We start from the raw sequence: 22210 nt of genomic DNA, 5'->3' as shown, positions 1-22210 counted from the left end.
AGAGAAACTTTATGGGCCCCTTGCTTGAAAGACTTTATTGAGCACTTTACGCCCCTGGTGCTCAACATAGGTTTTAACAATGTATCTTGTTCTTTTCAGGCTTGAGACAAGCCTAGGGTGTAAGAATTACCTATGGTGGCATACTTATCTCATGGACAGATAGTAGGGGAGGTTTCTGTTGCAGCAAGCCACCTCCTAGCAGCAGCTAAAGCAACCTGGTTTCACTTGCACTAGAAGTGTAGGTTGGACTGCTATGTGGGGCAGAAAAAAAGGAGACCTCCTATGATAATAATTCTACTGGCTCGTCATAATTACTAGCTCCACCGATACAGTAGTCGTCACCACTCCATGTACGCAGCATAATAGAGCTGTAATTGCAGAAACATCACATGTACAGGAGGGGTGCCGAGTCGGGGGAAGAAGAAAAAAAAAAAATCACTTACTATTTTCGTACACATTGAATATGAAGCAATTTGCTCCATTTCTACTGTGCAGACTTTGCATGTACACCGCAGGATATTATTTTGGAAGCGAGAGAGAAAATATGAAAATGTAATAGTTTGTGAATATTGCCTTCAACTTTCATCAAGCGAACAAAAGCATGAAGTAGAACTATCCCAAGGTGTCAAACCTGTAAAAGACTGACAGCCAAAAGTCACTAACCCTTAGCAATGCAATCATCTTATCTATTACATTTTCATTCTCTATTTCTACATCAACAGCTGCTGGGTAAAGAGCTCAGCAATTTCCAAGGCCTTATATCTATTACATCAATTGGTAAAGTGTACGGTATCATTGAACCCCTTGTGACTCTGCCCATGATATATTCACGATCTCAACTCTGCTGATTAGTACATAGTCTTATTATTAAAGGGGTTGTCCCGCGGCAGCAAGTGGGTCTATACACTTCTGTATGGCCATATTAATGCACTTTTTAATGTACATTGTGCATTAATTATGAGCCATACAGAAGTTATAAGACGTTTTTCACTTACCTGCTCCGTTGCTAGCGTCCTCGTTTCCATGGAGCCGCCTAATTTTCGGCATCTAATGGCCAAATTAGACGCGCTTGCGCAGTCCGGGTCTTCTTCTTTTCTCAATGGGGCCGCTCGTGCAGGATGCCGGCTCCGTGTAGCTCCGCCCCGTTACGTGCCGATTCCAGCCAATCAGGAGGCTGGAATCGGCAATGGACCGCACAGAAGCCCTGCGGTCCACCGAGGGAGAAGATCCCGGCGGCCATCTTCAACCGGTAAGTAAGAAGTCACCGGAGCGCGGGGATTCAGGTAAGCGCTCTGCGGGTTTTTTTTTAAGTCCCTGCATTGGGGTTGTCTCGCGCCGAACGGGGGGTGGTGGGTTGAAAAAAAAACAAAAACGTTTCGGCGCGGAACAACCCCTTTAAGTCTACAGCAGACCTATGTAATTCCTGGAAATTGAAAGTCCCGTTTAAGGAGGTATTCCCATGTGAGACTTTCATTGCACCGAGCAGGGGGTTGGAGCAGATGACCCCGGAGGTCCCTTCCAACTCTACCATTCTATGATCCACAGGATATGCCATAGAAGTCTGAAAGATGTGGGTCATTATGTATCTCTAGTTCTGGCCCCTATGACTCGGCTGCATGCCATAGGCAGGAGTGGTTGGTTGGAAACTGCCAAGCGGGCTGTCATACAATGTTCCCGTAACTCCCATAGAAGTAAATGGAAGTAATCGAAACAGCATAGCACAGTGAATTATCTTCTTTCTGCAGCTCCTGAGTTACGGAAACAGTGTAGCTAGCTTTGCTACACTGTTGCCTTATCTCATATTTACTTCCTTGGGAGCTACAGAAATGGTGTGTAGCAGCCCGCTCAGCTGTTTCTGTAACTCTCAACCACTCGATGTAGCCGTGCGGTATGCTAGAGATAGGTGGCGGTCCCATAGGGAGCATCTGGAACTCAAAGACTTTCATGGAATATCCTGCAGATCTGCTGTGAAAGTCCCAGATAGAGATACTCCTTCACGAGCATCACAAAGTGGGTTATTTTCTAACCCTGTAAGTGGACAACTGATCTGCAAATGTGGATTAAAAGTAGATAAATCCAGAAAAATTACGCACTTGAAAAAGCAGCTGGATAACTTGAGGTATCATCTGGACCTTCAGAAAACCCTTATGACACTCATCTTATGACCAAGTGACTTTTGGTAACTTCCCAGCTGCATTCACATCTCCTCCAATTCGTACCTTTATCTGAAAAGATTCCCTTCCCTTATCTTATGCTTTGACTGTTTCTTTAATGTATCATTGGCCGGATTACACTCCACAGAATATTTCCTTTCATGATATTTTTCAAGTAACCTACTATGGGTCTGAGTAGCGACTTTTCACAGGTATTAAAAACCCAAAGTGAATGTTTTTGGGGGGTTAGAACTAATATAGTACTCTAGTAAGTCTATGTAGTTTACCCATCATCCTGTGGCAACCAGATGAAGGCACAATCTAAGTCATGTATAAATGCTGGAGTATGGGCTAAGCAGTCCATGAAAACATAAATCATTAAGCCACCCAAAGTCATCTTTTTTACCTAAACTAAAAAAAATTCCAATTTTCTTGCAGCCTATTCCCATAATTTTCTCACCATGATCATACTTCACGCATGTCTTCCTGTTCGCACTACCTTTAGGGCTTGCATTCTTAAAGAAACCTGTTGGGTAGGCGACCTAAGCAGTCCGGACTGCCGGTAGCAGGGTATAGTGACAGGCATTGTGATTTCAGAGGTCTGTTGCTTAGAATGATCAGTTTATTGGTTTAGCAAAACTTTTTTTAGACTTCGTGGAGCCGGGCTGGAGGAAAGTCCAGAGAAGATCATGCATATTTACAAATGCGCACTCCCCTGCCCGGCTTCTCCCTCCAGATGCTGATTGGCAGGTCTTTCTGGGTTACTGTACATGCAGAGCGACCTGCCCATCGGCATTTGGAGGGCGGGGGACCATGTGCGTATACGATTATGCATGAGCTTCATTGGACCCCTCTCCAGTCCAGCCCTGCAAAGTTTCCAAGATCAGATTTGCAAAACCACTAAATATGGGGCTTCTCAGATGAGTGTTTTACGAAGTGTCTCTAACACGCGCTAACGCAAAAGCTGTATGTTCTATTTTTCTGCATTCAGTGCATTTATGATGCACCGCATCACCCACTGAGGAGAGTTAAAAAACGCTGTAAAAAAAAAAAAAAGAATGGTCGAGAAAAGAGTCATTTTTTTCTGTTTCCACCTGCAATAAAGATATTTTACCACCACTTTGGACAACACTATTTTACTACTTGCAGTTACTTTCACCATGTTCTCTGCCCAAGTTAAAACCTCTAAATTTCCGAAAAAAGTGGATCCCTAATGGAAACCATTACCAAAAGCCGTCGCCCTACACAACGCATAATAGGCATTGTAGTAGTGTAGAACTCTGCATAACAATAGCAATTTATATATCATTCAGGGTCCGTTAAAAGCTGTGTGACAACCCTGAGGCTCCACTGTGATGATGGTCCTATAGGATTGTCACCCAGCGTGAAGAAAACCAAGATGGCTAAGAGACGACTGAATGGAACCAGTAAAATATTTATTATAGGGGGGTGGGGAATGGGCTTTAAACAAGTTATCTGATCACATGCAAATATTATACCAACTGCAGTACTTAGGAGCTTGTTGATACACAATTCAATTAACTTGTGAGAGTACTTACCATTCTTGCTGACATCTAGTTCCCTGAGATTAATGAGATTTGCTATAGATGCTGGCAATATTGTTAGGTCATTGTCTGGCAAACTCAGCTTGTGCAGAGACTGGCAGTTGAATAGTTGCTATTGAAAAGAAGAAACACAGACAAAAATGGCAGTCAGCTTCCATTTTCTACTTCATAACTGATGGTGGGAAAAACAGAGGGTAAAACAATGTGCAAACAAACAATAGGGTTTAGAGTCGCTTACAATGTAGCAGTTTCAAACCATTACAAATAACTGTGTATCGCACAGACCTCAGGGTCTCCAGCCTTGTTCCAGAGAACATCGGATACATAGAAGGTTACATTTGCACCTGGCTCCTAATGGGGTCTAATAACCTCTCTAATGGATATACTCCCGAAACCCAAACTATTGGCTGAAGGCTTGTTGTTGTTGATCCAGGGATTATTCCGATTGCCAGATTGGAGTCTGGATGGAATTTTCTCCCTTAAATGGGGAGCTTGGCTTCTACCTCACTATTTTTTTTTTGGCCTTCCTCTGGATCAACATTAGGGGTTATTAGGCTGAATGGAGGGACATATCTCTTTTTTTGGCCTTATGTACTATGTTACTATGCTTGTTCAGCAGTCAGTTTGCCAATTTACACAAAATAAAAAATAAATCTTGTTATTTGTTTAGCGCCAAACTTATTCCACAGCGCTTTCAGGTCATTTTATTTTACTGTAACCGTGCACGCTCACTCAACTGAGCGTACATATTTATATCAATGTGGAGAAGGGAATGAGCCACGGCCAGACATCTCTTCTTTCTGGCATTGGCAAAAGGCTTTTCGGATCCCCGTTCGTTTGGGTTTAAGGTCCCTTTTACATGGAACAATGGTCATTCAGTTTATCGCTGGATCGTTCACTGTAAATCTGCCAGCGACAGAATGACAAACGTTATTGTTCATCTACCGTTCGCCATTCAGTTTATGTAGGCATAGAAATCCATTGACAATCGGCCCGTTTAAACAGGCAGTCGTTTGTTCGTGAACGACTGCCTGTTTATTCTAAATGGGGGGGGGGGGGGGGCGGAAGTGCCAACATAATCTGCAGAATTCTCTGAGAGGTAACTATAACACTGTTCTTCTTAGGCCCTCCAGACCATGGACAAGATGTCGCAAGTACTCTACTGCATAAACTATTGTAATGTGCTACATGGGCAGAGACTAGAGATGAGCGAGTATACTCGCTAAAGGCAATTGCTCGAGCGAGTATTGCCTTTAGCGAGTGCCTGCCCGCTCGAGACGAAAGGTTCGGGTGCCGGCGGCGGGCAGGGAGCTGCGGGGGAGAGCGGGGCGGAACGGAGGGGAGATCTCTCTCCCTCTCTCCTCCCCGCTCCCTCCTGCTGACAGGCGCTACTCACCGCTCCCACCCGCCGGCACCCGAACCTTTCGTCTCGAGCGGGCAGGTACTCGATAAAGGCAATGCTCGCTCGAGCAATTGCCTTTAGCGAGTATACTCGCTCATCTCTAGCAGAGACAAGTTGGAACGTGTTGAAAATCTAGGTATTACAATGGCTGGCAGTCATGGGAAGGGAGCAGCAATGAGTAAAACCCAAAAGCAAAGTTATAAAATATAAAAAGTATTTCCGACGGTCAAAAGTAAAATGTTGATAATAATATCCAAATATCCGATGCGCCATTTCTGTATAAATGTGTAAACAAAAGCATGACAATCTCCAGCAGGTGCTCCATAGACAATACAAATGAGGTGAGTGCAGATGTTGGTGCACCTGTGAACATTGCGCATCCGGACATCTAGGCATAAATATAGATGACAAGGGGTTTCTATCTGCATGTTAATAAAGGAGCAACTTTCTAATATACCGTACTGTGGCTTTTCAATTTCTCCCTCAGTTTCCAGAATACCCGCTAATTGTCAATGAACGGAAACAAAAAGTATTATTAAAAAGTTTTCTTAAAAAGATAACTTTTCATTGCATAATAAATAAGCTTTACTTTTAAGGAACCTGTCAGAGGTTTTTGGATATTGAACTTCCGGCAAGGTGTTATCCCACTTATGAACGCCATCAGCGACATCTTGTTAAAATCCCTGTATCATCTCAAAAACGTACTTTTATAATTGCATGCCCCATAAGCAAATAGTTTTTTCCAAGTCATCTGGGAAGGCACCATCGCTTTCTGAGTCACCACTCTTTCCCTTCCCAATTCGGCCTGATTGTCACCTTCCCTGCTCTTAATTTTAGCACCATCCTCTTTGTAGTCCTGCATATGCTTTTTTGGCCACGATTCCCTCGTCTAGTGTGCTCATGTGTAGTGAGTCGAAGTGTATATTTTTTGACTTCACCCACACATGTGCGCAGGGGTGTAACTATAGAGGGTACAGGGGATGCGGTTGCACCCGGGCCCAGGAGCCTTAGGGGGCCCATAAGGCCTCTCTTCTCTATATAGGGAGCTCAGTACTATGAATAAAACATTATAGTTGGGGGCCCTGCTACAGGATTTGCATTGGGGCCCAGAAGCTTTAAGTTATGTCTCTATGCAGCATGGTTCAGGTATGGGTACGGCTACAGATACAGATAGGGGAGGGCCCAGCTCACGTTTTGCATCAGGGCCCCTGAGCCTTTAGTTACGCCCCTGCATGTGCGCATGAGCTGTAACCTCTTGCCAGGATTTTTACTCCTTGTGGTTGGTGGGCCCTGCACGTTTCCAAAGAGGACTTGTCAATTGTAAGTGACGTCTTTACATAGGGGAAGGTGATGGCGGAAGGTTCCAGGCCACGCGCGGGTGAAGTCAAGGTGTATGCACACTAGACAGGAAGATCGCGGCCGATGGAGCATATGTGGGATTACAAAGTGGATGACACTGATACCAAGAGGGAGGTGACAATCAGGCTGGAATGGGAGAGGAAATACCAGTGACTCGGGAAGAGATGATGCCCACCCAGATGACTCTAAATAAACAATTTGCATGAGTGGCACACAAATATAAAATCCCTTTATTGGGTGATATAGAATGCGGTGATTCTAATAAGATCTCACTGATGGCGTTTACAAGTGGAATAGCACCTTGCTGGCGGTATTAACTGGTGACAGGTTTGCTTTAAGAGGGAAAAAACTTTGAAAAACTCCCTGTTAAGAATACTGATTACTTTATTGCAATTTAAAAGGTATTTTCTGGGATGTATATTTACTGCCAATTGTGACAGGACTTTCAACAATAAGTAAAACTATAGTCACCTGTAAGAATAACATCCACACGTGAAGAAACCTGTGGTGGTAGCAGAAACACCGGCCTGGACAGCTTTATTTTGCTCATCGGTGGGAATACTGGAGCATGTAATCATACATGCGACTAAAGGCCCATTTAGACACAGCGATTATTGCTCAAAATTCGCTGAAACTTTATCTTTTGAGCTATAATCGTTGTGTGTAAATGTACCCATTTTTCACTATTCGGCTGAATGATGGAATTTAGTTCTGCCTGAAAACCATTGTTCGGCAGAACTGCTGATAAGCAGGACCGCACACTGTGTTCTGCCCAGGGAGAGCTGATTACAGCTGATTGCTTTGTCACAGCTGTTCTCAGCTGTTAGCCATGACGCAGAATAAAGTACTCAGGGAACAGCAGGTGGTGTGTTGCCTGATTACAGCTCCCGATGGCTGACACGCTGCTACTTGGTACTAATAGGCATTAGTACTAAGTAGTAGTTTATGCAAAATAATTGTTCAAAGGTCATTTTTTGAGCGATCACCTTTGCAGTTTAAATGCACCTTAATCCTTAATTTAAATTCCCAGAAACTCCCTTTAAATGTGTCAAGTACAGAGAATCTATTATGAAGGGATGGTCTATGAACTCTGGCTCCCACTACTAGTGTAAAATGGGAGCGATGTACCGCTCTCCTCTGTTACTGTAGCGGCTTCCAGCATCAGCTGTGTTAAGCTGTATCCCAGTCAGACAAAGCACGGGATCGAAGTGAGGCAAAAGTCTGGCTACGCACAAGAATCAGGCGCACAGCAGAAGATTGAGGCACATGAAGTGCCAGAAACTATCAGTGCTGAAGAGGTTAAGCCCTGTCTCACCCTAAGAATGAGTTAGGACTCTCTTGACACCCTGCAGGTGCCCTTTAAAAGGACAATTTCTTGCTGCACAACAAGTTTAGCACAGGGACTCTTACAGAGTGTTGAGGTACTGCTGAGGAGTTGCCAAAAGAGGTGCAAAAGTCTGCGGAGGGTGCAGCCTGCCCACGAGACGGAGAGTGCAGAGAAGACTGGGTTGAGCAGCGCTCAAGAGATCAACAGCAGGACGCTACATGGACTTTCAAAAAGCGAGAGTTTGCACATCAGTTCAGAATTGGAGCATTCTGGACTGCGACAAGGAGTGCAGAGAGCGGTGGTAGGGTCATGCTCCTAAGCCCCAAACAGTATTGGGTTGAATGCTCAATAGAATAGTAAGTGAGACCGGCCCCAGTAAAACTGCTAGATGTCCACACTGTAGAGTCTTAGCAACTAGCAGGCCTGTTCAATAGAAGGGCGCTACGTCCCAATGGACTTGAACTGTGAGCAAACTGTGTTACGTTAAATGTTTTATATCTCTATTAAATGGGACTGATCTCTTTACAGCATTACTGCTACTGTTTTTCTGACATTATTAATCAATCCTAGGTTTTAGATAGCCATAACTAGCAATAAGTAAATCTACGGTAAAAAAGTTAGTTTACGTGTGATTGCATCATTATTCTCTTGCATTACTTGGTCCTTAATATTGTGTATTTTTGTAACTCCTTCAGATGCATCATATCCTGAAATTATGTTGAAACTCCACCTACCTGCAACACCAGTACAGTCTAGAAGTAAGAAAAAAAATATCTACATAGACCTTTATTAATGTTGTGTGCAAATGAACAGTCATTTAAGGGGCTGTAAAGAAATTTACTTAATCATTATAATGATGCACAAATGGTGGAACATAAAAGGCAAATGCAAAATCAGTATCCGTAATTACAATCCGCCATGTGTCCTTATCTGACATTCATACAGAGGACTGAGCCAGTGTAAATAAGTTTGCACACTGTATATACAGTAAGACAATAGCTGGTCTGTTCATAGAAATGTGGCCTTTTGTGTATATAAATATGGGAACAGCACACATGAAATGTGACATTTAAGGGTACATGCACACGAGCGATTCAAAAGTTGCTCCCAATATTCTCGCATGCAACTCTCATTGGACATCCTGTCCATGCGCTGAACACCGCGCAATGACATGTCATTCTCCTCCGAAAATCGGAGAAGAATAAGACATGCTGCGTTTAGTTTTTTTTACTTAGACTATAAGGGCTCATGCCCACATCTGGGTCTGATTCCACCTGCTAAATCTCGAAGCGGAATCAAACTCGGCTCCCCCCAAAGACCCTATACTCACCTGCCCGGATCCGCCATGAGAGTGTCGGCCAGCAAGTTGGCGCCATACGCAGTGCAGCACTTTATGCGCTGATGCTGGGGTATGATGCGGATTCCCTTGATATTCCGCGCTGTGGGCACTGCAGAAGTATCGCGGGACGGACGGCTTCCATTCACTGCAATGGAAGCCATCCATGCGGTTTTCCGTACAAATTAGAACATGCCGCGATTCTCCCAAGACAAGCAGAAAATCGCAGCCGATTTCCGCTCGTGGGCACGGGAGAATCGTTTTGCACAGCATTTCCATGGATACAAATTGCTGCGGAAATTGTGGCGGTGTCTGACCGCGATTTCCGCAGCGATAATCCGTCCGTGGGCATTTTCCTAAGTCAGAGTAAAAAAACACCTGTGTGCATATACTCATTCAAATGAATGGGTGCTAGTTCCGTTCGATTTTGGTCCAAAAATCAGATGAAAAATAAGGCAGTGTGCATGTACCCTTAGTGTCATATCGTGTTAATTAAACCAGTACGGATCCATTGGCTAAGAACAGAGCACAGTGCACATTCTGCATATCAGCCGCCATCGATGTACATGGAATGTGCTGCGTGGCATGTTCACATTGTTTCCATAAATCACATAAAGCTCCGAGGCATGTGCCTAGCTGTCACCACCTAACCCTGACAGTGATGACCTCATATTACGTTATCTCCATCAGCGTGGCCAAAGGATTTCAGGAAGAACACCATGTTCACAAGAATATATAAACATTGCGTGTGTAAGCGGCACTCGTACAGTTTCATCATAGTTGGCTGCAGGTTAGTATGGAATTACTGCATTGTGAGAGATCTCATGTACAGTGCAGATGGAAAATGCATATTGAGGAGTTCTTTTATTTCGCGTTGCTTATATGGCGTCAACCTATTTCTCAGTGCTGTACGCAGATTGTAATCCTCCGTATCAGACCCTGTACCCAATAAAACTTATCTCATTTCACTATCTCACTAGGGCCAGTTTTGCATGACAACAATTAAAGGGAACCCGTCAACTGCCTAAAGCACCATAAACTAAAGGCCCATTTAGACAACGATTATCGCTCAAAATTCGCTGAAAAGCCGTTTTTTGGGCAATAATCGTTGTGTGTAACTGCACTGACATCGTGCAGTTTTCTCTAAGTCGTCGCTCATCATTGTCTTTCAGATGAGCCTTATCAGGGATTCACAGCGGGATACAGCTGATACTATTGTTTCAGCTATATCCCGCTCCCTAAACACAGGCTGGGTATGAAGAACAGAGCTGTCCAGCTCTGTTCTCCTTTTCTGGCACAGAGCGCTCGGCTGTATAACAGCCAGGCGCTCCATGCAGAAAACAGTTGGATGCAGAAGACAAGCGTGGACACCCCACTTGTCTTCTGCATCCTCCGCTCTGAGCGCTCGGCTATATAAAAGCCGGGCGCTCAGAGCAGGGAACAGTTGGATGCAGAAGACAAGCAGGGACACGCCGCTTGTCTTCTGCATCCTCCGCTGGCAGCGCAAGGTGATCACCCATCTTGAGTGATCATCTTGGGCCATAAATGAGCGACATCTTTTGAGCGATAATCGTTGCGTTTAAATGGATCTTAACTTATGGTACTGTTAGGCGAGGTGATGGAGCCAGCTGCCATTTTTTTGTACTTACTTCCCGCAATGCACATTGGACAAAAATCTGACTTTTTTCAAAGTCCTGTTTGCGCTCTCCACCATAGACTTGTATAGGAGAGCATGAAAAGAGTCAGATTTCCATGCGCCACGCGAACTTAAGTGACGGAAACCAGGAAGCGGGTGAGTATAGAAAAAATACTGCACCAGGCTCCCAGTCATCTCACCTAACAGCACTATAAGTTAGTTTATGGTGCTTTAGGCAGGCGACAGGTTCTCTTTAACCTATCAGTAGATTTTTGATGTATCGAAAGAAACAAGACCACCAGAGGAAACCCCTGCAAACGTGCGAAAAGCACACAGATTTGACCGCAAGACTCCAATGCTGCAAGGACACAGTACCAACCACCGAGCTTATTCAGGTGTTTGAGAAAGCTGAACAGCATTCCCTTAGCTAAAGTAGCAGCCATATTGAAGGTATATTGTCTGATTGCTCGTCCACTACAGAATGCAATTTAAACTCATGACTCTTATCCTTAGATCTCCCCACAGTGCTGCACCGTCCTAGATCTCCTCCCTCATCTCTGTCTACCACCCTACTCATGCTTTCCATTTTCCTAATGACTTTAGGCCCTATCCAGATGGCCATATTGTATGTCCATGTACTGTCTGTATATTTCACAAACGGCACAAGCAACCATTATAGCCTATGAGGCTATTCACTTGTGTGGTCTGTATCATGGATAAGAACAGGACAAGCAATGTCCACTGTACCTGCAGATAGGACAGCACATGGACAGGCATGACTCATATGGACAACTGAATGAGGCCATAGACTAAGTTTCTCTTTAGTCTGAACTTTCCACTAGAGTCTCCAAGTCTTTTTCATAGCTGCATCAATTCTCTGGAATGCACTACTCCAGACAATTTGGTTGCCTCCCAATGCCCACAGTTCTAAGTGTCCCCTAAAACCACATCTTTTTAGGGAGGCCTTTTACACTCTGTAATGTAACTCTTCTCCATTTACCCCACATCTACATTCCTCCTCAGAACCCCACACCAAATTTCTACCTGAAACATGGTTCTAGTGGTTTGGTTCGCTCAACCGTAGTTCTGGACATTAGTGGAACACTGTCTAAGACCCATAGAAGCCCTGTATAACACTCTCAGAGGAATGGGAAATCTGACCTAAATCTGTGGTGATTGAACAACTGCGTGCATGCACAAACTGAAGGGCGAACGACTTGTTATTTGCCGTTCAGTCAGTGTACGCATTTACAGAGAACGATTCTTGCTGGATTGCAGGGGAAAGATGTTACAACACCCCAAATGAGCTGATGACTAGATCAGAAACCCTTTTAGACTAGAAGTATAACCAGTATCCTCTGAGGAAGAGACGCAATAAATTTGTACTGACATCTACGGATTTGCCGGCTGGTACACATTTCAGCCGGCCAATACATCCACACAGCAGCAGAGAGGTGCTCATGCCAGGGTCCAACACCAAAATGACACTAAGAATGTGCTGACATGTGGATCACACGAGTCCAGGCTGATGCCATGACGTCACATGGTCCCAATCTAACATGGCAGTTTTAGGTGTTTTGGTAAACTTTCGGTTTAAGTCAAACTAACTGAGATAGAACGGAACTTTTCAGAGAAGCAACCAAACATTTCAAGACTTTTATCACCACTGATGCTTATATGACATAATGATGTCCAAACTGCTTCCACCGAGTACGATGGATTCATATGTGACAGCACTGACAGATTTTCTATTTGCCTTGACTTCCTTTAAGAAAAGAAAAATCAATGTTACTCGACCGTGAAACACATTATTCTGTATTGGCAAATCAGGGATTGGAAAAAAGTAATATGGGATTAATATATTTTTGGTGGATTAACCATGACCGCTCATTTCAGTAGAAGAAAGAAGGTCACCAAAGGATGACAAATCTGAGATAAGTGTGACACAACAAATACCGGTCAGTTTCCCATATTGCTATGTACTATTCTAGAAGTAAAGGAATTCCGGAGCTGAAGCCCAAAGGGCAGGCATGACAGAGTTAATGGGGAGGGAAGGAGTTAACTGGACAAGGAATGCTGGGTAGGAAGAAGTGGGTTGAAGGGCGGAGGGGCCTGTGAGGTGAAAGAGTGAGAAGAAGAAAGGAGGAGCCAGACTGGGAGCTGAAGAGGAAGGACCAAGAAGAAGACTGCAGCAGTGAAGAAGAGTCCCACCTGCCGGCCTGCCCCAAGAAAGGGCGGGCAAGCGGTGAGAGTGGGGTTGTTTTGTTGGCAGGAACACAGAGTTCTGCAAGAGCCGTTCAGATAAATAAGACAATCGCCAAAGTATCTGCAACAAATCTGCTGTGTGTGAATTCATCCTTCCATTCTAATAACGATGGGATGGTTTACAATGTTACCTTTTCCAACAGAAGGGATATGAACCATCCATATATACCGGGACGCAGCAACCTTTGTTTAAAGTCAGGACGGTGTCACACCATTCTTTAGCCAGAGAGCAGACCTTATGCTTATGGACTGTGTGAAGGTACCTTTACATGGGTCGATATTTGTCCAAATAAATTGCTCAAATGAGCGACTATGGGCCACTATTGGCCTGTGTACAAACGGCCCCCGACTGGGCACTGAGCCAGAAGTCGCTAAGTAGTCGCTAGTTGTCCCGTTTCATCTCACTGAACTGGAACGACTGTTTGCAGGGAATGGAGGCGGACAACCTTCACCATGACATAATTACTCCGCTAGTCTAACGGGATCAGCAAAGCTAGATGCTTTGTATCTTCATATCCTTTGTGACATTTATGAGTCTTCCTTCCTACCTGCAATTTCCAAGACAACATTACAAGTCATGTTTCAGGTTGAGTCAATTAACTCTGTGTTTATCAAACCTGATACGTCTCAAAATTAAAAGGCTTGTCCGATTACCAGAGAACATTGCAGCAATAGCTCCAACGGTCTTAAAATAACAAACAGAGCAGAACTTACCCGTCCTCTGCTGCAGGGATCCAATGCGGTTTCCCCGCTGTTCTCCCAGTGATTGTTGTGCATAATGACATCAGCAGAAGTCACCTGACCGTTGCAGCCAATCAGAGGTTGCAACATCTGGCATCATGGTGTCTAGGATGTGAGTGCCGATGCACGGAGAACAAGCGGTGATGCTGCAGCCTCTGATTGGCTGCAGTGGTCAGGTGACATTATTTTGCACAACAATCACCGGGAGGACAGCGTAACTGGATTCTGAAGATAGGTCATCAATAGTAAATGTCCTGGACAATCCCTTTGAGGCTGCATCGGCATGGGCTACAAAATCTCGCTCATGTGAAAGAACCCATTGGAAACCATAGGCTTCACATTGTAGCGATGATTGTTGTAGCAAGATTTTGTCGGACGTGCGGACGCAGCCGAATAAGCAGTACAGCGTCTCTGTAGGGATGAGACCTCAGTGTTAGGACTTATTCCCATTAACATTTTGTTTTCGGTTTTTAACAGATCCATTTTTTTAATGAAACTGAAATAGCATTAACATCACATGACGTAACCGGCATAATAGAAACATTCAGGTATATGGCGTTAGGTACATGGCCTCGGACAACTGGTGGGAGCAAGTCATCTGTATGCTGCATACTGGCCGCTGGCTACTATTGACTCTGCTTCCTGTATCCCAGACTGTTTCCGCCACACAGGTGCTGCATCCTTACACCAGAAACACCTTACGTTGTTGACGTAAAAACTTCTCTCAAGGCCTGCCGTACTACGCACATTTTCCCACTGTAAGTCGGGTGTCTTACTGCATCCTTACATTCATCATAGTACTTAATGAATAACCATAACTAATAATATTGCTATCTTAGCCATCACCACAACTTAACGCATACAATTCGTACGTCACAAAGATATCACCTGTTAACTAGAACATTAACGTCCGATAGTTGCAAGCTTGAATCCCAAGCTAATCACAGACACAGTTCTTAACTAGTGTCCCAAAGAATTACATAACTCTAGCCATCTTAATAACAGGCCTGCTAATCAATAGAAAGTCACTGCTGGTGTTCACAACGTTCAGCTTTTATTGAGGCAGACCTCACTTACAGTTTGATGCTACAGGGTGTGGATCTAAACTCTCTTTATCACAGATCATTGCACCTTTGGCCGCTGGTCATCAGGCCCCTTTTGTTGTAGATCTCTAATCATCAGGGCCTTTCACCATTGGCATTTAGCCCTGATCATCAGGCCCTTTCTTGCACTGCTTCCCAGCATGGGTACAGGGCCGCTTGTGGCACTTCTCAGGACCAGTAGCCATCATCACGTCTTGACTAGGCCTCTTTTAGCTCCCTTTTCTGCAATGCTGCTGTGCCCAACTACTGCTCACACAGGTTACTCTGTTCCATGGTGCTACGTCACGCAGAGAGCCTCACACACCTTATATAGAGCACCTACCAAGGTGCCGAGAACTTTACCACTGCTTCTTTTTCAAGGTAGGGCTTCACCTCATTCACCATTGATGTCTGGGGCCGGATCTTCTGGTGACAAAATGCTGCTCTAATCTTCTCCACTTCCTACCGCTATACTGACAGGGTAGCGGGGACTTTTACTGGTGCCTGTCACGGCTCTACCCCTTTGCCCAACTGATCCTCTGGGCGGAGCTTAAATCCAGCGGCTGACATGGCCTCTTGTGACAGCGGCTGAGCCAGGCTGTTGAGCAATAAGGAAGAGCATGGGCAGTGGCTCCCCCCTTACACTCGGAGGGAACAGCAGAACAGAAAACAAAAACACTGATGTGAACGAGCCTGAACACAATGGATGCCTACAATCAATTAATAGTCTCAATCAATTAATAATCTGCAATAAAGCTGGATTTACATATGATTATTATCTGGATGTTTTCAAAGCTCAGATTCGTGTCCACAAATTTTTTTAAAACAAAAATAATAAGTGTATGGATATCAGGAAAAAAAAAACCCTCATCAAAAACTGCTGGCCCATGTGAACCTGGCTTTAAGGTCAAACTAAATAACAGCAGACAACTGATCTGCAGGCTTTAGACCGTGAGATTGTCACAATGAAAGAGCCATAAAGGAGTATGTACGAAGGCTTTCTGCTATACCTAGAAATGAAATGTACCAAAAAAAAAAAAGAAACTAGTGATTCCATTCATGAGAAGACCCTGGGCGGAAGAATGTGAAGAATGTATTTTTCTTGAAATGTTAGATCTATGCAAAGTTGACTCAATTAGTGTTTGTTCGTTCTATGACACATCGCTCATGGTCAGAGGACAGAACAAGTGAGTCAGAGGGACTTGTACCGGAAGACCAGGGACTTAAATGTGCATTGATTTATGCCAATGACTGACAAGCATCATGTGGAAGCAGAAAACGGAGCCATGATCTAACAACAAGCTTAACTTCCTTACATAGAAAAGAAACGGGACTGATAACATCAAGAATAGAAAAGAGAGTGGAACGAATTGATCTCCTCCATTTCAGAAGACTCTATGTCTCATGGTTACAAGTTGATGTTTAACACTTTGGATGTGAACTGGGTGCAAACTTTTATCATGTACATAGAATGAAACGAAGATCATTGGCGGCCACTTCTACAACTTCTATGCAACTTCTGTCATATAGTACCGGCCTGGTTCACCAGGATGACGTCTGTCACTTGTAGAGGCCGTTCTTTGGTACTTGTTAATGAAGCAAATCACCTGGATAGCAATGGATATGACCTTGCAATGAAAGTTGGTTCATCTAGCACCCAGTCTCCAAGAAATTCCACTAAAAGCTCTGTGATAAATGTCTACCAGAGACTTTGGGCAATGTAGTAGCTCAGTGGTTAACCTTTTTGGTTTGCCAGAGCCGAGGTCCTCGGTTTGAGTTTCCTCCCATAATACAAAACATCACTAATGTTAATATCTAACAGGTTGGTCGGCTTTTTCTTAAATTGGTTGCAAAGGGTTGAGAAAAGAAGAGGGTGCATTAAAGTACGGTGGATAATCTATGCTAAAATGCAGGCGTTGAGAAGAGGTGATACTCTGCATCTAAACAATGCGGACCTGCAACATCGTCAGCCCTGCAATGTCCACGGTTTTTGGCTTTGATACCATCAATGCAAGTATTTAGGCAGAAAAAACTGGGACGAGAGGGCGAGGAATAACATCCAACTTCTCTGTAAACCAGTGATAAAAAGTGTTTCGATGCACAGGGCATCTTCTTCAGTTATGCTGGGATAAATGCAGCTATATGCAGGACTGGGTTTAGCTGTATGTACAAAAGTTTGAATAACACACCAGCTCAAGAGTTCTGCATGTCCAACATGCAGAGAAATTGATTTTCATTCCTTGCCCTCTCGATTTTCTCATCCCAAGGTCGCGCCATACATGTTTTTTTTTTTTCTACTTGTATCGACTCACGTCTATCTTGAGTGGATCGTTCACCTGGAAAGACAGCACCTTCATATGGTTGTATCACGTTCTATTCCTCCAGTCCACCCAGCCTTATAACATTTTACGCCTTTGACATCACTACAAGGTTGTACCACCCACCTCTTTTTATGTACCAGTCTCCATCAATGCAGGGGCTGAAATGGAGATTATAGCTGCAGGTAGCTGATGTCACACGGGCAAGGGACTGTGCATCTCTATTGGTTATACGCAAGGGCAAACCTCTCCAAAAACAGTAAGACCACATGTGGTGGAAACTTTCATATATGAATTCTGCCACAAACCTACATGTAATATGCAGATTTTGCTCCACAGCAACAGCGCATTTCAACCCTATAAACTGAAGAGGTGGAATCCACAAGTAAGGCAGATTTGGAAATGTGCAAAATCATGGAAAATGCTGCATGCAGAATTCTTTTTGCTATGTGTGGATGGCATGTTTAAACTCCTATTGACACATGTAGTACTATAAATTGCTGCACATTTGCTGTGCAGAATCTGCACTACAAATTCACAACAAATACGCCGCATATGAACTTGGCCTAATGGACACTGTGCCAAATGAATAAAGTAGATTAATTGGAAGCAAGGGTAAGCCGCACCTGGCCAGACATTTAGGTATCATGCCAGCCATTGAAATGAATATCCATCCATGTGATACATGAGTGGGCACAGTCAACCAGAGTAGAGTCAGCTCTTACAAAATAGACCTCTGTTCTGCCTTAGAGAGGGAATTCTCGAGCGTAGGAAATAAAAAAAGTTTTACTTCTTGCTGAAAAGTGAAATACAATAATTACAGACCCCCCCCCCCCCCAAAAAAAAAACCTTCATTCACCTTTGCTCCTTCTAGAAATTCAACAAGACACTGCTACTAACCATCCTGCCAACTGCCTACATGGCACCGAGTTATCAAGTGTCCAGACAAACCTGTCAGGCACAAAGTAGTGTCCTAAATTCCAAAATCATAAGATGACTTGTCACTAGGTCATTTGAAAGCAACGGACTGAACAAGTGAAGATTAAGAACACAAGTGGGCATTTTGCAGCCCGTGAAACAAACAAGAAAGCTAACGGTAAGAGGACGATCGCACTAACAGAACTCAATAAACGCAGAAATCTAGGTCACAAACTAAGCAAGAAAGAACAAAGCATCATGAAAAATTCCATGCCGGATTCAGCATTCTACATTTACTGTGCAAATGAAGAAACAGAAGAGCTCTGCTGAAAGCGGCGCTCTCCAGCCTGGAAAGTACAGAACTCATCAGTAATAGATCTATTCCAAGGTGTTACAAAATAGACTGTACGGAACATATTTTAAAGGGATTTTATATATTTTTTTTTACCATCACCAACTTAAAGGAAACCTGTGACGTTGAAACCGTAGCCCGATTTGATGATTTAGCCTAGGTTCACACAGGGCGGATTTGCCGTGGTTCTGCCGCAGCAGATCCGCCCGCTAATCTCGGGATTAGCCAGCCATGTGGACGAGGTTTCTCAGAAACCTCGTCCACACGGGACGGCTAATCCGCTGCGGTAAATCCAGTTGAAACCGCGGCTGCGGCCGCCGCGGTTGCAAAAGAAGCAGCATGTCTGTTTACTTTCGGTTTTTTGTTTGTTTATGTCACGGCCGCGCTCTCCTCTATGGGAGAGCCGGCCGCAACGGAAAAGCAAGCGGCCGGGCCGCTTCAAAGCCGCCACGGCTTAAACCGCGGCGGTTCTCCCGGCGGAAATCTCGCGGTTTTTGCTGCGGCCAAACCGCGAGATTTCCGACGGGAATACGCCAAGTGTGAACCCAGCCATAGAGTAGGAGAAGCTGAGAGGAGTGTGATATATAGTTTTGGGTGGGGGGGGTTTGACATAACTTGTGATTTCTTACTTTAAGTCCCTAGTCTTTCTGGACTTAGGAGTCCAGTGGGCGGTCCTACTTAGTAATTGCCAGGTACCTCTGTATGCACAGTTGTACAAGGAAGGGAGTCAATCATCAACAAGACCTGCCACTGGACTCCTAAGCCCAAAAAGACTAGGGACTTAAAAGGGGTTTTGTCACTAGAAAAAAAAAAAAAAATTCTAATACTCAACTATTCCTCCCCAGTCAGTCTTCTTACCGCATCATCTACTTCGCTGATCTTATCCAGTCCCCCGGGTCACCTCACCGCAAGCCGGCCGAATCCTCTTCTTGCTATGGAAAGTCCATTCTTGGCATTCTTCTTTCTGCAGGTCAGTGTAGGTTACGTCACTAATGATGTAGCTTTTACTGCCTAGCAAGGAATGCCAAGCTATTGCCGAGACTGCGCATGCACGTTGTTTCGCTGCGAGTGTTCATATACTATTGCAGTCTCCGCAATAGCTCAGCACTCCCTGCTAGGCTGTGAACACTACGTCACTAATGACGTACTGTACATTGCCTTACAGGAAGGAGGCTGCCTGTGAATGTACACTTTGCCATCGGAAGAAGACAAATCGGCCGGCTGGAGTTGAGGTGACCTGGGGGGACTGCAGGAGACGGAAGAAGATCGTCGAGGAGAAGATGTGGTAAGAAGACTAACGAGGGAGGAATAGGCAAGTATCTAAAGCCATGGATCCATGACTCCTGAGAACTACCGTTAATAGGTACAAGCTCATACTAGTCCTGTCATTAGGATTGTGCACCAATGTAGTCCGCAGGATACATGCGGCAGTGGCTTTACAAGCAGACAGCAGGGAAATGACGGGGAAGGCGAGTATAAATGTCCTATGAGCCCGTAACTTGAGGAACTGACAAATTCCCTTTAAAGTTATGGTCTCATCACAGAAAACCCTTTTAATTTGAGAGTCGATGTAAACGCTGCAGGTCTTACTCCCAAGATTTTACTGCCAAAATTAGCTGTTTGATGGGGTTAGATGAGGCTGGAAAAACACTTTCCTGCAGCTGCTGCAATAGGGCAAATGTAATGGATGGATAGACTACGTTAGCAAGAGCTCAGGACGAAAACACCTTTACGGTGGTCACCCAAATGGCTAACACACAAATGATGCTAGACGCCTTAATTATGTATTCATTTTTAAAGGTTAAGTGTCACAAGCTCATTTATAATGCCAAGGCTTTATTTTATATAGGACTAATTTTTTTCCCTTAAAGTTGCTTTCCAGGACCTAAAATAGGTCATCAATTTCTGGACAACAGGGATCAACTTCCAGTACCCCTGCTGATCAACCGTTTGAAGGATTAGCAGTGCTCGGGCCCCTCCATTGCATGCAAGACACAGCACTGTACATTGTGTAGTGGCGGTGCGTGGTATTGCAGATTAGTCTCATTCACTATTGAATTGTCCTAACTAACCCTTTCCAATCCAGTGTCTGACGTCTTCCTACATTCTGATTGAAGCTTGTACAGCTGCAATGTCAGAAGATGTCCCGACAGGGTATTCTTACCATCTATTGCCAGCCACTCTGCTGTCGAAGCCTCTCTGGCGCACACACACTAGCTTTAGCCAGCAGATGGCACTGTTGTATAACAGCAAAAAGAGAAAGCCTTTTAGGAAACCCTGAATCCAAAATTGGATTGGAATGGGTTAAATGTAGTCCAAAGCAATTTGATGGACCCTAAAAAGCTTTGTGTCTTTACGAACAGAATATTTTTAATAAGGCAATATCATGCGCACTTCTTTATGAGCACTTTCTAATATTACCTTCGCAAGAACTAAATGGAACACTTAAACGAATGACGTCTGACTAATGCTGAAAAGTAAGGTGTGCGTGTGTGCGCGCTGGTACTTCTAAACTAGAAAGCAGGATCGAGTGAGAACGAACATCAGAGTTTGACAGCTAGGATGGTAGGAAAACATATAAACATCTGCTAGAGAACAGCTGTACCAAGGTGCCAGCTAAATGAAAACTTTTGGAAGTGTAAGGAACTCCCTGGCTGGAGCTTATGCTCAGGAGATGGAGTTGAAGTTAAGTGAATGGTTGGCGCGGGATTCTGCCAAGAAAGCTAGAGCAGCGACGTGAGCTAATGCCCATAAAACACAGCTGGAAGACACCCAGGAGAGAAAGCAGCTTGTCATCAGTGTCATGGAAAATATGAATCCTATACAGAAAAGTGGTACCTTGGGAAGCTCTTCAATCTGGTTGGCATCCAAATAAAGTTCCTCCAAGGTTTTCTCGAATGTGAAAATCTCTTTCGGCACCTGTTCCAGGCTGCAGTGAGAATAGTCAAGTGAGGTCACAGTTTCTTCCTCTCCCCGCAAACACCGGCAAGGCACCAACCGCACAAACAGGTTCCTCTTTGCAGTCATTTTCAGGCACTGAAAAGCAAGACGGAGACCAGATAAATGTCAAGTATAAATCTACATTCTCGGCAGGCCTGGTACATGGCACTCTATATCCCTGCAGTGCTGAGCTTATAGACGGCGCAGCACATCCCCTTCCTGTCTGCACACTTCTAATGCACATTGAGACACAGTAAAAACCCCAAGACGCTCCTCCGTGAAAATCCAGCTAGACAAGTTTGGATGTGGTGGAATTTTCAGGAGGATTTGGGCACTTAAAGAACAATCTTGTACTTGTCGGATCACTTTAACCCCTCAGGGACTGGAGGAATATTAATGTTCTGCAAGTTCCGCAGTTGGCTTTACCCAAAAATAAACTGTTCTATACCATTTTCTATTGTACAACCAGTCAGGCAGCCAAAGAGATCAGGAGTGACAATTACAGTATAATGATGAGTAATTACCTCTGGATCTGTAAAGCAAAAGTCTCAAAAGGGAAAGTTTATGCTGAACACAGGGAAGAAGTCAATAGTATCCCGGGCCCCCAGCGAAGTAAAAACCTGTATACACAACACACATAGCGAGGCATCCGGGAGCAGCGCCGGTAAAGGACAAAATGTTACACAAGTCATCTTTCAAGGTAATTAACCCCCTACGTTATAATTGGAAAATCACTTAAGATAAAGTCCCTCTCTTTGAATTTATGTCAAAATATTTGATGCAGAACTCAGGTCACCTTAAAAGGTGTTGTCCGGA

General features: G+C 44.3%; 1 protein-coding gene across 2 annotated transcripts in view; it reads right to left on the bottom strand.

Moving 5' to 3' along the window:
* Positions 1-22210, bottom strand: part of ERBIN (erbb2 interacting protein) — a 216945-nt gene that overhangs the window by 83534 nt on the left and 111201 nt on the right. For both annotated transcript variants that reach the window (XM_066602805.1, XM_066602806.1), the window contains exons 4-5: positions 21293-21490; positions 3713-3830 (exon numbers count right to left, since the gene is read on the bottom strand). In XM_066602805.1, coding sequence (XP_066458902.1) covers positions 3713-3830; positions 21293-21481 — 307 coding nt within the window. In that variant the 5' untranslated portion in view covers positions 21482-21490. The remainder of the gene's footprint in view (positions 1-3712; positions 3831-21292; positions 21491-22210) is intronic.

The sequence above is a fragment of the Eleutherodactylus coqui genome, chromosome 5 (genome assembly GCF_035609145.1).
Source record: "Eleutherodactylus coqui strain aEleCoq1 chromosome 5, aEleCoq1.hap1, whole genome shotgun sequence".
NCBI classification, from domain to species: domain Eukaryota; kingdom Metazoa; phylum Chordata; class Amphibia; order Anura; family Eleutherodactylidae; genus Eleutherodactylus; species Eleutherodactylus coqui.
This window is presented reverse-complemented; position numbering and strand designations above follow the sequence as displayed.